The sequence below is a fragment of the Eulemur rufifrons genome, chromosome 8, assembly GCF_041146395.1.
Source record: "Eulemur rufifrons isolate Redbay chromosome 8, OSU_ERuf_1, whole genome shotgun sequence".
Taxonomy (NCBI): Eukaryota; Metazoa; Chordata; class Mammalia; order Primates; family Lemuridae; genus Eulemur; species Eulemur rufifrons.
In genome coordinates this window covers 5827141-5842419 of record NC_090990.1, presented here as the reverse complement: position 1 = coordinate 5842419, position 15279 = coordinate 5827141, and the positions used below count along the sequence as shown (strand labels likewise).

Below are 15279 nucleotides of genomic sequence, written 5' to 3'. Positions count from 1 at the left end.
TGACCAGGTTATATGAGAGCAAAGACAAAGGAAGAGCAGGGGCTGCCTTGTGGGTATGTGGGGTAACAGGTAGAAAAGTGCCTGGAGGCCGGGCGCGGTGGCTCGAGGTGGCCTGTAATCCTAGCACTCTGGGAGGCCGAGGTGGGCGGATCGTTTGAGTTCAGGAGTTCGAGACCAGCCTGAGCAAGAGCGAGACCCCATCTCTACTAAAAATAGAAAGAAATTATATGAACAGCTAAAAATATATATAGAAAAAATTAGCTGGGCATGGTGGTGCATGCCTGTAGTCCCAGCTACTCGGGAGGCTGAGACAGGAGGATCGCTTGAGCTCAGGAGTTTGAGGTTGCTGTGAGCTAGGCTGACACCACGGCACTCACTCTAGCCTGGGCAACAGAGTGAGACTCTGTCTCAAAAAAAAAAAAAAAAAAAAAAAAAAGAAAAGTGCCTGGAGTTTTCCAGAAAAATCATGTTGCTAGAGTAGCATGTTTGAGGATTGAAGCAAGAGATAACAGAATAGCATGCAAAGTGCTTAGAACTAGGGTATTCACAGGTCTCTGGAAGGTGAATCAGGAGTTAGTGATGACCAGACAGAGGAATGAAGGATAAGCAGGAACTGGCCAGGCAAAGAATGAAGGGTAAAGGAATACCAAAAAGGGGAAAGAGCTTATGCAAAAGCAGGATAAAATGCTGGTCATAAATCAGAAATTCAGATAATGATGATGATGATGAAATGATTACAGTGATTAATGAGGAAAAGTATTACAGTTCACAAAACAGTTCACTGTGGGATTCACATTATAGGTCAGGCCAGGTGTGGTGGCTCACACCTGTAATCCCAGCACTTTGGGAGGCTAAGGCAGGATGATCACTTGAGGCCAGGAGTTCAAGACCAGTCTGGGCAACACACTGAGACAAATAAATAAATAACATTACAAAATTTTAAAAAAAAATTAGCTGGGTATAGTGGTGGACACCTGGAGTCCTAGCTACTTGTGAGGCTGAGGCAAGAGGATTCCTTGAGCCCAGGAGTTTGAGGCTATAGTGAGCTATAATGGCACCACTTCACTCCCACCTGGATGACAGAGTGAGACCCAGTCCCTAAAAAAAACAGATCATTGTAAGAAGTCTCTGGAATCCCCACACATAATTATATACATAGAAAGAACTTGTGGCTGGGTGCAATAGCTCACACCTATAATCCTAGCACTTTAAGAGGCTATGGTGAGGGGACTGCTTGAGGCCAGGAGTTCGAGACCAACCTGGACAACACAGCAAGACCCCGTACATATAAAAATTAGGTGGGCATGGTAATATATGCCTGTACTCCCAGCTACTCAGGTGGCTGAGGCAGGAGGATCACTTGAGCCTAGGAGTTCGAGATTACAGTAAGCTATACAATACACTCCAGTCTAGGTGACAAACCAAGAAAGAAAAAAAGGGAAAGAACTTGTGAGAAGTATAATACAATAAACCTCAATGTGTCTGGTGTTTGGTTTCCTGGAACTAAGAACTTGTGAGAAGTGTAATACAATAAACCTCAACATGTCTGGTGTTTGGTTTCCTGGAACTTTTAGGCTTCCAGAATAATACCATAATTGGATGTTACCTCAAAACAAAAAATATACCAAAGACAAGGGAGCATGTAAAAAAGCCAAGAGTAAAGACTAAAGGCAGGGCTGGGTGCGGTGGCTCACGCCTGTAATCCTAGCACTCTGGGAGGCCGAGGCAGGTGGATTGTTTGAGCTCAGGAGTTCGAGACCAGCCTGAGCAAGAGCGAGACCCCGTCTCTACTAAAACAAAAAATAGAAAGAAATTAGATAGACAACTAAAAAGCTATACAGAAAAAATTAGCTGGGTATGGTGGCGCATGCCTGCAGTCCCAGCTACTCAGGAGGCTGAGGCAGGAGGATTGCTTGAGCTCAGGAGTTTGAGGTTGCTGTGAGCTAGGCTGACGCCACGGCACTCTAGCCCAGACAACAGAGTCAGACTCTGTCTCAAAAAAAAAAAAAAAAAAAAAAGACTCAAGGCAGCAGCTGCAAAAGCAAAGAAGTACAGGAGTGAGGAGAAACAAATAGGAGAGCATGATTAAAAAAAAAAAAAAAAGAACAACTACCACAAAAGCTAGACAAAAAGCAAAACAGATAAAAGTTAGAAAGAACATGGGCATCAGTAAGATTTATATAAAGGCAGCCATGTAGGAGGTACTCTCAGAAAAGAGCAGAGCCAGTTACAAAGTGGGAGAAGCTAGAACAAGCCTACAGTGGGAGTTGGGAAGGTAAGAAGAAAAAAAAAAAACCCCACCTAAATTGGCTCTCATTAACCCTCAGCACACACACAGGCTGAGAGGCAAAAACAGCTACCTGCATGGCATTGCTACACAGCGCTCAGTAGGGATGATTACCACACAGTGCACGTGCCACTGCACAGCTAAGCAGGGAGCCAACGCGCCATGCTGGAGGGACTGCAACCAAGACTAATAATGCATATAACTACGCAAGGAGTGAGAAGGCCAGGAAAGGAAGTGTGCCTGGTACCGAGTGGTCAATAGCGTATCTATAAAGCACCAGAAATGTTATGCAACAACTAACAGAGTGGTGTTAAATGCTTCTGCATATGACTTTAAATGGGCAACTATAAGACAAGCTGACACCATAACCTGTGAGATTTTAAGGCTTATTAAAGATAGCTGGGAAGAAACCTTTATAATCTCAAAGTGAGGACTTTGAAAACAAACAACGGGACAATAGGAGACACCTGACCAAACCAAAGCACCTATACCAGAACTTACGTTGTGGTCCACAAACTACTTACATTGTTTATGGAATACAAACTAATGCATGAGGTATTTTTAAAATATTTTTTCCTGTGTGAAAAAGAGAAAAATATATATATCTTTTTCCTGGTTGATTACCTTCAGAAAAAGATAACTTCAGAGCAGAGGTTTATCTGGCCATATTAAAACTATCTTATTTTGAGGAACCGTAGAACTCACCCTAAGGAACTTAAGTTACTGTCTAGGAATCTTCTTACCATTTTGCTGCCAACTCTAATATGACCTCTCTAATTTTACTAACCACCTGAAGGGTGAATCAGAACATGATCTCTTTATAGGAAAGAGATTTAACAAGTACTCTGAGTGAGGTACAAATTGTATTTTTATTACAGCTTCAAGTTGCAATCTTTGTGTTGTCTAGAAAGCTATTTTTTAAAAATCTGAGGAAAGGTTAGAGAAAATAATAACTGAATACCATACCAACAAAACTTCAGTGCTGAGAAAAGTGTGGGAAACCATTCTACAAACAAGCAAACTGAGGACCAGAGAAGCTAAGTGATTAACCTGAGGCCACACTACAACCTGAACCAGGTCTAGAGCTGAGTTTCCTAACTCTTACTATTCCTTCTTCACATAAAGAACAGAATCAATAGGCTTTCAAGTAAATATTCTATGAAACAGCTCACCCAAAATTAAGAAAAAGCGAAGGACATTTTGTTCAAGCCTGAATAACAAACTTAGTATAAGTAAAACAGACAAGCCAATAGGAAGCCAGCATTCAATTACAGATCATCAACTTATTCTGCAGGCAGACACAGCACACCGGTGTCTAGGGCTGCCCATAACCCACTCTACGAGTAAGATGAAATTGAAATGGGGATTCAGAGTTCAGAAATGAGAAGTTGAGGAGATAAATCTTTAATCTTCCTTCCTGCAGAATTACACTTGAAAAAAAAAAAATCCCAAAACAGAGGATATCAGGAACTTTTTTTTAAGATCTAAGGAATGGGCTCAGGTGTCATTCACTCTTTGGTCTCACATCATGCATGTCTGCAACTCTAGCTACTTGTACAGCACCAGTTAACAAATTGTATTCATGCAGCTAAATAATTTAATCTCTCCTTAATGGTTCAGTTAAGGAAGCAGAGAAATCCACAGGGTGAGTCAGAATTATTTCCATGAAAAAAATTACAATTTAAGTTGTGATACTTAAGAGGTTAAACACTACACAGAACATTCTTCAAAGCCACCGGATAGCCAAGGTTTTACCGTACTGAACACAGCATGCTTCATAAGAGTTCCAAGTGCGGGGCCCTCAGGCCGCTTGGCACAGCATTTGCCCTTGCCTGCTTCTGTAATGGATGTTTATAGGCTAAGTCTAAGCAATGGCACTCACAGTACTAACTTTGACACCACAGCCACCATGCAGTGACTACAGCTACATGTCTAAAACCTTATTGGACAGGAAGTCAAATCAACAATACATACATTTCAACTCAGTTTGAGTTGTGACTTAAAACTGAAGCAATTATTCATCACTCACTGTTGCCAGAGAGGTTTGTGGACAGGTAAAGATATTTATGATGGGGTAATGGGTGTTTTACATATGGAAATTGGTTACTCAATGAACAAAGCAGCAGCAACACTGTGTAAAAGTAGTATCCTGGCCGGGCGCGGTGGCTCACGCCTGTAATCCTAGCACTCTGTGGATAGCTCGAGTTCAGGAGTTCGAGACCAGCCTGAGCAAGAGAGAGACCCCGTCTCTACTAAAAATAGAAAGAAATTATCTGGCCAACTAAAATATATACAGAAAAAATTAGCCGGGCATGGTGGCGCATGCCTATAGTCCCAGCTACCCAGGAGGCTGAGGCAGGGGGATTGCTTAAGCCCAGGAGTTTGAGGTTGCTGCGAGCTAGGCTGACGCCACGGCACTCACTCTAGCTCGGGCAACAGAGCGAGACTCTGTCTCAAAAAAAAAAAAATTACATATATATATAAAAAAGTAGTATCCTACCAACTGATCTTTTCTTAAGTTAAAAATAAAGAGAAGCAAAAGGGAATAAAATATTAGGAAAATGAATCCATGTCCTCTATTGCTGTCTTTCATTACCATATTTTTCTCCTGCACTGTCATGCCTTAGGAACTCAGCTCCTAGACATTCTCAAGCATTTCTATTGTACAACCACTGCCCTACACTGTGGATACAAAATGTTATCTGCCTGCACCATTAAAATGCAGGTCTGCCCTAAGGGAATTCTCACCATTCACAAAATAAGAGCAGAACAAAGGCGCTCGTGCTTCAGTGAACTACCCCGCACTGCTTTAAAAACTCAAGACAGCACAAAACTGTAAAGAGTCTATTTTCTTTCTAGAGTAAAGCTAGGGAAAATGAAAGATTTCGTTTATGTTGGTGAAAGAATTAAAACAGAGGAATTTATTTTCTGATTAAAACAGTAAGTTTTAATCTGATTAAAACAGTAAGTTGAGGGAGAGTTCCCTGAATAATGACGTTACTCCCTAGAAACTATTTGGAAGACATTGAGTGACCTAATTCTTAAAGAGTCTGGTTAATGCCTTGACTGCTAACATTTGACATTATTTTCAGTTGGTCCACTTGCCAGTTAGGGAGAAATTTCTCCTTTACACCAAGATGAATGTCAAAGGAAAGGGTAATCTCATTTGTGCACTAAAGCTTTAATAAACAAATATTAATAGTAAGATTCAAAATCCCAAAGAAAAAGAATATTTTCTATTAAATACTCAATTAAGTGGGAGGTTTCACTTCTCATTCCCACGGAGCTCCCTATCTCCCATCCTGACTCTAAATAGAGCCCTGCACAGCTACATGGTCACCGACACCTATCGTGAGAAAATGTGTGAATGAAGCCTTAACCACACACCTTCACTAAGGTCTTTAGTAGCATTTCAAAGTCAATTTTACCAACAGCAAAAATTACCCTGCAGCTTGCAATATTTAACAGAAAGATGTCTCACTCCCTCTTCTCTTCGCCAGGTGTTACAGAACTTCACTCGCTTTCTACTAACATGTTCTGAAGAAAGAAACAAGATAATTTTTCCTCTTTCTAAAGCACAGTATTTTTGGAGTAAAATGCCAAGGGAAAAGACAGGCTCATTAAGAAAGAAAAAGCAGAAACCCATTCTTCATATAAAATCTTTTCAGCCTCACCAGAAAACCAAAATGAAAGCACCTGACATCTCCAATTATCGAGTTTAATTCACTGGTAGTGGTGAAGAGGTTCAGCAAGCTTTTCAACCATTGCATTTGTCAAAGTGTGTCACTGTTCTCAATCGTCCTTGAATGAGCAGGAGTCGAGACGGATACTGAGTGAACATGGAGAGGACCACGGGCTGGCTGCATGCCTGCAACTTCCCAGATCCTTAAAAAGTGTCTTTGGCCAGGCACAGCGGCTCACAACTACAATCCTAGCTACTCCAGAGGCTGAGGCAGAAGGATTGCTTCATTTGAGCCCAGGAGTTTGAAGCTGCAGTGACCTATGACTGCGCCACTGCACTCCAGCCTCAATGACAGTGTGAGACCCTGTCTCTTAAAAAAAAGTGTCTTTGCCTTCCTTGTGTCTCTTATCCTGGCACTCTTGAATACAAAGGCCAAGAGGTATGGGTCAAACTATCATCCTGGAGATGACTAGTAGGGGAATAAAAAACATTTGCTTCAAAGCATATGATGCTGTCACAGTCATCTGATGGATGGCAGGATTCCTGGACAACTTGTCTCAGCACCACAGGCAACAACTGTCTACTCAATGTAGTCATCCAGGGGGAAGGGAAACAGTTATGAGTTAGAAGGCTTTGCTGCTCATAACTTTCATATTCATGGAAGGAGACAACACAGAAACTGGCAGAGCCAGCAACAGGCTGGGAAAAACCTCCAACAGCAAAGCTGGGTGCCACAGGCAGGTGGATCTGCAGACATGCAGCTCTATGGCCCTGGGACCCCACGTGCACCAGCACAGGAGGAGATAGCCCTTCCTACACAGTAATCATAGGGTGTCAAGGTATTATGTGAACTTCCAGAAGATATAATGTGTATCTGAATAAACCTGGTATAGTTCAAATGTTCAAACTTTCTTTTAATTGTATATTTAATTTACTAACAGAAGCATGGCCCTATAAAGAATCCCATCTTCAAATGAAACCAAATGTTTCTAACTAATTATTTCCAACTAAATTTCTAGCTAAACATTTCACTGTGACTTATAAACTACCCAAGAATTAATGTACATATCTATTAATCAGTTACTCTGCATGGCCAACCTATGACCTGTCCATGCATCTCTCCCATCTAGGCCTGACCATGTCAGACTCAAGCATTCTGGTGAAAAGAGATCAATTAACTTACAAAGCAGAAAATTTCTTTTTCAGTACACCTGTAAAAGCTATTAAGGTCTCCATATGTTGAGCCAAAATCTCAGTGATTTTAATCCTAGTTCTGCCTTGTGGTGCTATATAGAATACCTTGCATCCATTCTGAACTTTTACTTACCTTTAGACGTTCAATGGCTTCCTCTCCTCCAGGTGTAGACATGATCCTCTCCTGAATACTGGTCACAGACGTCAAGCCCACTTGACTATTGAGTGAGCAGGAAGATGGGGATGAAGTGAGGGACCCCATGGATGCTGTGGAAAAATGGCCAGGGCGTTGATTCTCAGAGGCTAGCAAGTACCTATGCTTATTGTTCTGAAAATCTTTCAGATCTGGGAGATGGAAAAAAGGGAAGGCAGAAAAAGTGGGAAAGAGGGAAAGGAGCAGAGGAAGAAAAAAAAGACAGGAAGGAACATCGGTGTAAGATAGGACAGCATTGAAGCGCCAAGACAAAGACACACTATAATACAAAGACAGATTGTAATTGTTTTAGATGGCAGTTCTAAAACATGTCTCTTTAATAATGGTATCCTAGAGGTTAAGAGTCATTTCTGGATTTAGAAACTTAAAAATTCCAATACAGGTTAAAATTCTATCTGGTAGGGGATAATCGGAGCCTTACAGGATGCTGCTTAGGCAGTCTCCCTAAAAGCCAAACTATATTCCTTCTATTCTTTCTTTTTTCTTGAGACAGGGTCTCACTGTGTTGCCTGGGCTAGAATATAGTGGCTCACTGAAACCTGAAACTCCTGGGCTCAAGTGATCCTCCTGCCTCAGCCTCCCCAGCAGCTGGGACTACAGGTGCGTGCCACCACACCCGGCTAATTTTTCTATTTTCTGTAGAGATGGAGGTCTCACTATGCTGCTCAAGCTGGACTTAATTCCTGGCCTCAAGTGATTCTCCCACTTCAGCCTCCCAAAGTGTGAGGATTACAGGCGTGAGCCACTGCACCCAGCTATATTCCTTCTATTCTTTCTATTGTTCCAAGTCTACAATGCCTGCAGATTTATACTACTCTTAAAATTACAGTAGTTTGTAATAGTAAGGAAAAAACAATGATCATTTATTTATCAATAATAATCTATATCAGCCTGGCCCAGTATTCTATGAAATTCAGCAAAAATTTCCAAGAAAATGTTATAGTTAAAACAAAAATCTAAGCACTCAGTAGTGTTCTTTGTGTAACAACATTTCAATATGCTAAAAGGATTTTTAAAATATGCCTTAAATAAAAAGGAGAGGTAATTGTAGAAACGACAGGAATTTTGTGCAAAGTCCTGGTTAAGAGATCAGGACCAACTGATTGCCTCAAGAGGGAAAAACTAGCAAATTAATGAGTTTCAGTGTGGTTTCCATTCATCTACAGAGCAAGCAAAAAATAAATCTGATTATTTGCTAATTTAAGTAAGGCCCTTACTTTGCCTAACAGTACAATTGTGGCTCACTGGTAAGCCTGTTTCTTAGTATGAAATGCAAGTTTTGGGGACAGATTTTCATTTACTGTAACTTTTACTTTTAAAGTCAGTATTGGTAAAAAAGCCACAAACAACAAATTCATTAATTTGTTGTTTGTACTTTCATTAGTCATTCTTCTTAAATAGATGCCAGTGGTATTGGTGCATTCCAATTTTAAAATCAGCTCATTTTTAAATTTGAGAATATCTGTATTGCTTAAAATTTGTATCAAAACTAAGTAAGTTTTCCTTAAAGGAGCTGAGTCAATATAAATAGCTGGAGAAAACATTATTAATTCTCTCTGGGTCTACTCATCTCTAACATTTAATGGAAGCCAGGGTTTGAAGCCCCTTAAAGCCAGTGGTTGCTTCAAGACAGTTTGAAAACCACCATCTGCAAATACAGACCATAGGGAAACAAGCAAAGAGGCATGTTTTAAAAAGGGAATAGGAACTGGTGCAAAAAGTTAGCCACCAGGTAACAGCAGCAGGTGGGAAAGGTCCCACGGACACATGCAAACCCTAAAAGGAATTAAGAGAAGTAGATCAAAATGGAAATTGAGAAGAAGTCAAGGCTGCTTTTCTTCACAGATACAGAATTAAAACTTGGTCATGCATGGTTTTTCAGGAAATGCCACAGCTGCTCAGAAAAGAGGTAGGCAACAAGCTTGTAGGAGCACCTTGAGCACAATAGCAAGAACAAGAAGGCATTTTTTCCACATCGGTATTGTTCAGCTTTGGAAATCTCAGACAGAGCTGTTCCAGTCCAAGAGTCACTTCTGTATTAGGACATTGTAATGCCTTCAAGGCCTAACCTTCTAACAACAGCCAGGCCTATATTTGGTTTCTCCTATGTATTTCCTCACTGTCTACTAAGCCTCGTTACATGCCTTTCTGTAAAAATAAACAAATCAATAAGAATCTAAAAATTAAAAGAAATGAAGAATCTTGATTTCAAGGTTAAGATAACAATTCCTTGATGAATTACCTTAAAAGTGTAAGAAATTATTTCCTCATCAACTTAATGAGATATATGGAGAGAATATTGAGGTTCACATGATCCTTTATAAACTCTCCTCATTTCAAGCACATTTTAGATACTTAAGTTTTTAAAAAATTTAATTAGTAATTTATGAAAAGGGGGGAAAATGTTCATCCAGCCATCAAGTAAGCTGAGGCCCAAGATACGAATAAAACCAACTTAGCATAGGTACAGGTGAGTGTTAGCCCAACATTTGCAGAGCTCCTCATTCATAGTTTGGCCAACACAACTGTTTTTCATTACGTATACAAAGCCTCAGGTTTACAATGCTAATTAAAAAGGATTTTTATATTAAATAATCAGACCCTGAAGGGAGCTATTCAAGAGGCAGAAAAACAAGAGTTAGTGTAATAATGATTAAAAGCAAGGGCTCCGAATCACAGCGCCCAACCCAACCACATACTATAGAAACTCTGGGATCGCAGACAAACCACCCAGGCTACTGGTAAAATAAGCATAACGGAACTTTTTAAGTCATTAACAATATTAAAAGAGATAATATATTCAAGGTGCTAAAACAGGGCCTGGCACATTATAAACCCTCAATAAATGTTAGTTGTTATTGTTATCATCATCATCTATGATTTGGGATGTAATTTAATCACATAGGGGGAAAACTGAAGAGTAGAAGCAACAAGAGATTCTTAAGCCTCTCATTTTCCCTCAAGCCATTAACTGAAATTCAGCAAAGATGGCATTGCTAAATGAAGAAGGGCAAAAATAGGATCATTTCTGATTCTACACTTTGCTCTGTCTGGGATTTCCCTGTTAGGATTGCTAGCATGCAAAGCTCATTTTAACGCTGATCCAGCAGAGGCAAGTTAGCAAGTCAGAGTACTGGAAATAACCAATACACGAAATACACACATTTGCCTCCACTTCCAGAGTAATCATCAATCAACGGATCAACTGAAGGTAAGCAGGAGGGAAAATACGAGAAGGGTCAAAGTTTAGGTTCAGCAGTGACACAAAGAGGGAACAGAGCAGTATTTGGCATTTGGGAAGATAAAAAAGTTAACATTTAGAATATATTATCATTTTTATAAAACTGTATTCATCTAAACTCAGGCTCTAATCAGTAAGAACTAAGCCAGAAGAGGCCTTGAAAATCTTATTAGAATTTCAAGGAATATAATATTACTTTTACACTCAAAAAATAAAAATGTCATTTATTAAACAAATCCATATTCTATTCTATTAGAAAAATCTCTTGAACTCACTTAAGAGAACTTCTGATTAAGCCAGTATGTAGGCAGATTACTGAGATTTTTAAAAGATACATTTTAAGACAACATTGTAAAACAATACTCTCTAGAAGTCTAATTCCTGAACTTGACAGAAATTGGGTCTATGGCAATACCACCCTGAAAGTGCCCGATCTCATCTGATATTGGCAGCTAAGCAGGGTAGGGCCTGGTTAGCACTTGGATGGGATAAATTGGACTCTTCCCCTTCATATATTCATAGGGAGCAGGGGACAGTCAATAATTTTACAGGACGAGGAATCTTATCTGAAAGTAGACTTGAATGGGAGGTTTCTTACACATCTATTACTGCCATTACACTAATTCAGAGTAACCCATACAACAAAAACTTCAGGTAACATTTTAATGATGTGACTAATTTCTTAGTGATAAGTTTAACATTGCAAATGAACTTCATTGCTGATCTAAAACAGAATTGTAATAAATATACAAGTGGTGACATATTTATGTTTTAGAAACTCATTTCATGAGTTTAAATGGATAGCCTGGTGTATACTACATAAAGGAATCCAGAGATCATTTTCATTGGGTTTTTAAAGGAAAAAAAAAATTTTCCACTACTATCTAGCTTCATCAGTTTCCTTAAATTGAAACTTCTTTCAAATGTAAGAACCCTGAAGAAGAAAGGATTAGATTTTGTTGATCCTTAATTCACTTACTATCAATAATATCTCCCAGCCCCTGAGCTCGAAGAAGGTCCTTGAGTCGTGTCACCTCCTCCTTTAATTCACGAACTAGTTTGGCATTGGGGTCCTCATTGATAACAGCATTGCATTTAATTTGCTTTGCACGATCTGCATATCTAGATCCAAAAAGAAAATTCATTTCTCAGATGTTCTACTCCTCATAGGTAACATACTATTATTTCTAAATCAAACATCCTGAGTATTTACACATTTTATGAGCCTTGATAAAATAATACACTTGTATAAACCTTTATATAGTACCTTATAAAGATGAGGAAAAAGACTCAGATGAATTTAAGTGATTTGCCCACAATCACAATGGAAATAAATACCAGAGAAAGGACTCAAACCCGATTTGTCAGACTACAGAGTGTTTCTCACATTATATCAAGAGTCTTTAATGGAAGGAGGACAGAGAGTTCCAGATTAAAGTAATGGAACTTATGCAGATATAAAAATATTAATATTCTTTTAGTGAACATTCTGTTGGTAATTTTTTAATGCTACATGTACCTATAATTTTATTACTTCTTATGACTTCAGCATTTCTATAATGACAAATATCACAAGGATACACTTTTTATAGAAATAAATATCCTAAGAAATTTTCACTATTATCTGAAAGTTATCCAAAAATCTCACTTGAGCAATTTTAACATCTTTCCTAAGAAGTTCTTGCTTTTCCCAATGAAACTGAAAATCATAAACAAGTAAATTCCATTATAATACAAATCGTTTTTTCTCTAAGTGTTCTCTGTTATGAGAGGATGATATCATTATATACATAAATAACTATCCATATAGTACCAGAAAATCCATGGTATAAAAAAATGACTTATGATGACAATGTGGTCAATATAGCTACTGAGATCAAATGAGAGTACCTCAGAGTGCTCAAAGTTTCATCATAGTTGATATCTGCTGGGCTCAGAGCAGCAACCATTGCAGTCCGAGAATTGCCACCTAAAAAATCGCGAATATCTCAAATCACACTCATTTTAAAAGAATTTTATTAAAGGTTTCAAATTTGATGGCACAATCTCAGATTCTAAGATTTAATCAAAAGACAAATTTCTTAAATGTCCCCATGCTACTGGGTCCAGTTCTTATCCTCCCACTCTGTCTTAATTAAACCCACTCCAATCAAGATCTCAGCCACTCTACCAAAACTGCCCTTAGCAATTGGAAAGTCTCTGTCAATGGGGATAAGCCCCAGAGTCCATTATCAGCCTCTTCCTTCTATCAGCAATATTTGACATAGCTGGTCACTCCCTCCTTCATAAGGTGCAGTGAATGAAGAACAATGACCTGAAGGTCTGAAAACATCAGCAACAAGGGGAAGTAAGGATTGACAACATCTCACGTCCTCAGAGGAGCATGGGATTTTGAAAGACTTCAAAGAAGGAGCAGTTTAAAGCAGGTGTGGGAGCCAGGAAGACAACTACTACACAGTTCATGCCCTGAAGTAAATGACATATGGGAGACACCCTGGTTTAAAAGTGAGTGAATCCAATGAGCTGAAATCAGTAGTAAAAATGAAAACACACAAGGAGCACTCAAGTTAGTAACATGAGTATCTAGAGATTATTCTTCTCCAAAACAGACACAGGACAATTAATTACAGAAGATAATCAGTAAACAGTTTTGAAAAGATAATTACAAATTGAATTTTCACCAGTAGTCAACATACCTAGATTTTCTCGAAGGAGCCAAGTAAGTACAGAATCTCTGTAAGGAATAAAGTCAGTTTTCTTCTTCTTTTTACTCTATTAAAAATAGAGAAAGGAACAGCCTTTAGCGTGGTTACGGGGGAAAATTCACATGAAAGGCAAACCAGTCTAAAATTCCCAAACAAATAAATTACAGAACCCCATCACTATTGTAATTTGTTATTCACAGTTTCAATTCTTCACAATACTCAAAGCTCATGCAATAATTTTTTTTTACATTTTGAAAAGTTTATAACACACAACAGCTGAGAGTAGTATAATGAGCTACCATATACCCATCATGCAGCTTCAACCAATCACTCTTATTATTGCTCAAACACTTTTCTATTCTTTTTTTTTTCCCTGAATCTTTTTGTCTTTTTTTTGAGATACGGTCTTGCTGTATTGCTCAGGCTGGAATGCAGTGTCATAATCATAGCTCCCTACAACCTGAAACTCCTGGGCTCAAGTGATCCTCCCACTTGGGCCTCCCAAAGTGCTGGCATTACAGGCATGAGCCACTGCACCGGGCCCTGAATCATTTGAGTAAGTTGCAGACATCATGTCTATTTACCCTAAACATTTCAGCAGATAAGGACATTCTCTTACAAAGGAAACCATGACTAAATTCAAGAAATTTAACATCAATGCAATACTACTATCTAATATCCTGTCCATAGCACATTTTTTTAAATAGCTGTTTTAAAACAAATCCAACATTTTACCAATAAATATTTCAGGTACATTTCTCTAACAGAGGAAAAGAAAATCACATTTTTAAAAAACATAACGACAAGACCATTACCACACTTAACAAAATTAAAAATAATTCCTTAATATCATCTAATACTCAGTCCTCAATTATTATTTTTACAGAGGGGCAAATATGAATCCTGTGCATTCCAGGTTGGATACACAGGAGCAAGTCATTTAGTTAATGAATTTACATGGTCAAGCACCAAATCATCAAAAGGATTTCTGCATATCTAGTAACTTTTGCAAAGTAATAATGCTCACTTGGTTTCTTTGAAAGGAAATTATGACAAAAAAACCATTAGAGCAAGAGCTAAAAGTGAAAAGATTTAAGAAAGTGATATGATTTGCTAATTTAGAAATTTCAAAGATTGCAAGATAAATTTTCTATTAAATCTACTTATAATGTTCTCTTCATGACCCTTTTCATTATGACAGGATAAAGCAAAAAGCACCAATGAAAAGGCAATGCAGAAATGGAAAAAATTATTAGGTTATTAAGTATGAAATGTCCAATTTCCTTAAGTGCTAAGTTTGACAGTTGGTATCTCTGACATTTCACTTTAACATTTCTTGTTTTATTTTTATTGTGAAGGTACACCCTCATTCTTTCAAACTCATGGTTTGGCTTCTGATTATCTTTCAAATTTTTTTTTTAGAATAATTTTTGTGAAACCATGGATAAATAAAAAATTCATGTTATTTTCAAATATGAGTTCCATCGTGGAACCACTGGCACAGACAACTCAAAATATCAACAAAGTGTTTGGGAAGGATATAGCTAATGAACACATAGTACATCAATGGTTTGAGAAGTTCCATTCTGGTGATTTTAATCTTGAAAATGGGCCATGTAGGCAACCTGATATCAAGGTGCATAATGATGAGCTGAAAGCTGTAGTGGAAGTGAATCCATCTCAACCTATGCGCAAATTAGAAGCAAGGTCTGACGTTACTATCCCAACAATACTGGACCATTTGAAACAAATCAGCAAGGTAAAGAAGCTGGATAAATGGGTTCCACATGAATTAAACGAGCATCAGAAGAGAAATCATCTTGAAGCTTGCCTTTCTTTGCTGTCACGACATAAAGGCAAACCATTTCTATGCCGTATTGTTACAAGTGATGAAAAAATGGATTCTTTTTGACAATCACAAGCCTTCAGCACAATGGTTGGATAAAGATGAAGTGC

General features: G+C 38.4%; 1 protein-coding gene across 2 annotated transcripts in view; it reads right to left on the bottom strand.

Annotated features, from left to right (window-relative positions):
• Positions 1–15279, bottom strand: part of KIF1B (kinesin family member 1B) — a 148900-nt gene that overhangs the window by 80481 nt on the left and 53140 nt on the right. Inside the window, exons 11-15 of one of the 2 annotated variants that reach the window (XM_069479325.1) lie at positions 13315–13390; positions 12509–12587; positions 11598–11740; positions 10541–10582; positions 7297–7508 (exon numbers count right to left, since the gene is read on the bottom strand). In XM_069479325.1, the coding sequence (XP_069335426.1) occupies positions 7297–7508; positions 10541–10582; positions 11598–11740; positions 12509–12587; positions 13315–13390 (552 nt within the window). The remainder of the gene's footprint in view (positions 1–7296; positions 7509–10540; positions 10583–11597; positions 11741–12508; positions 12588–13314; positions 13391–15279) is intronic. The other variant, XM_069479326.1, reaches the window with a different exon arrangement.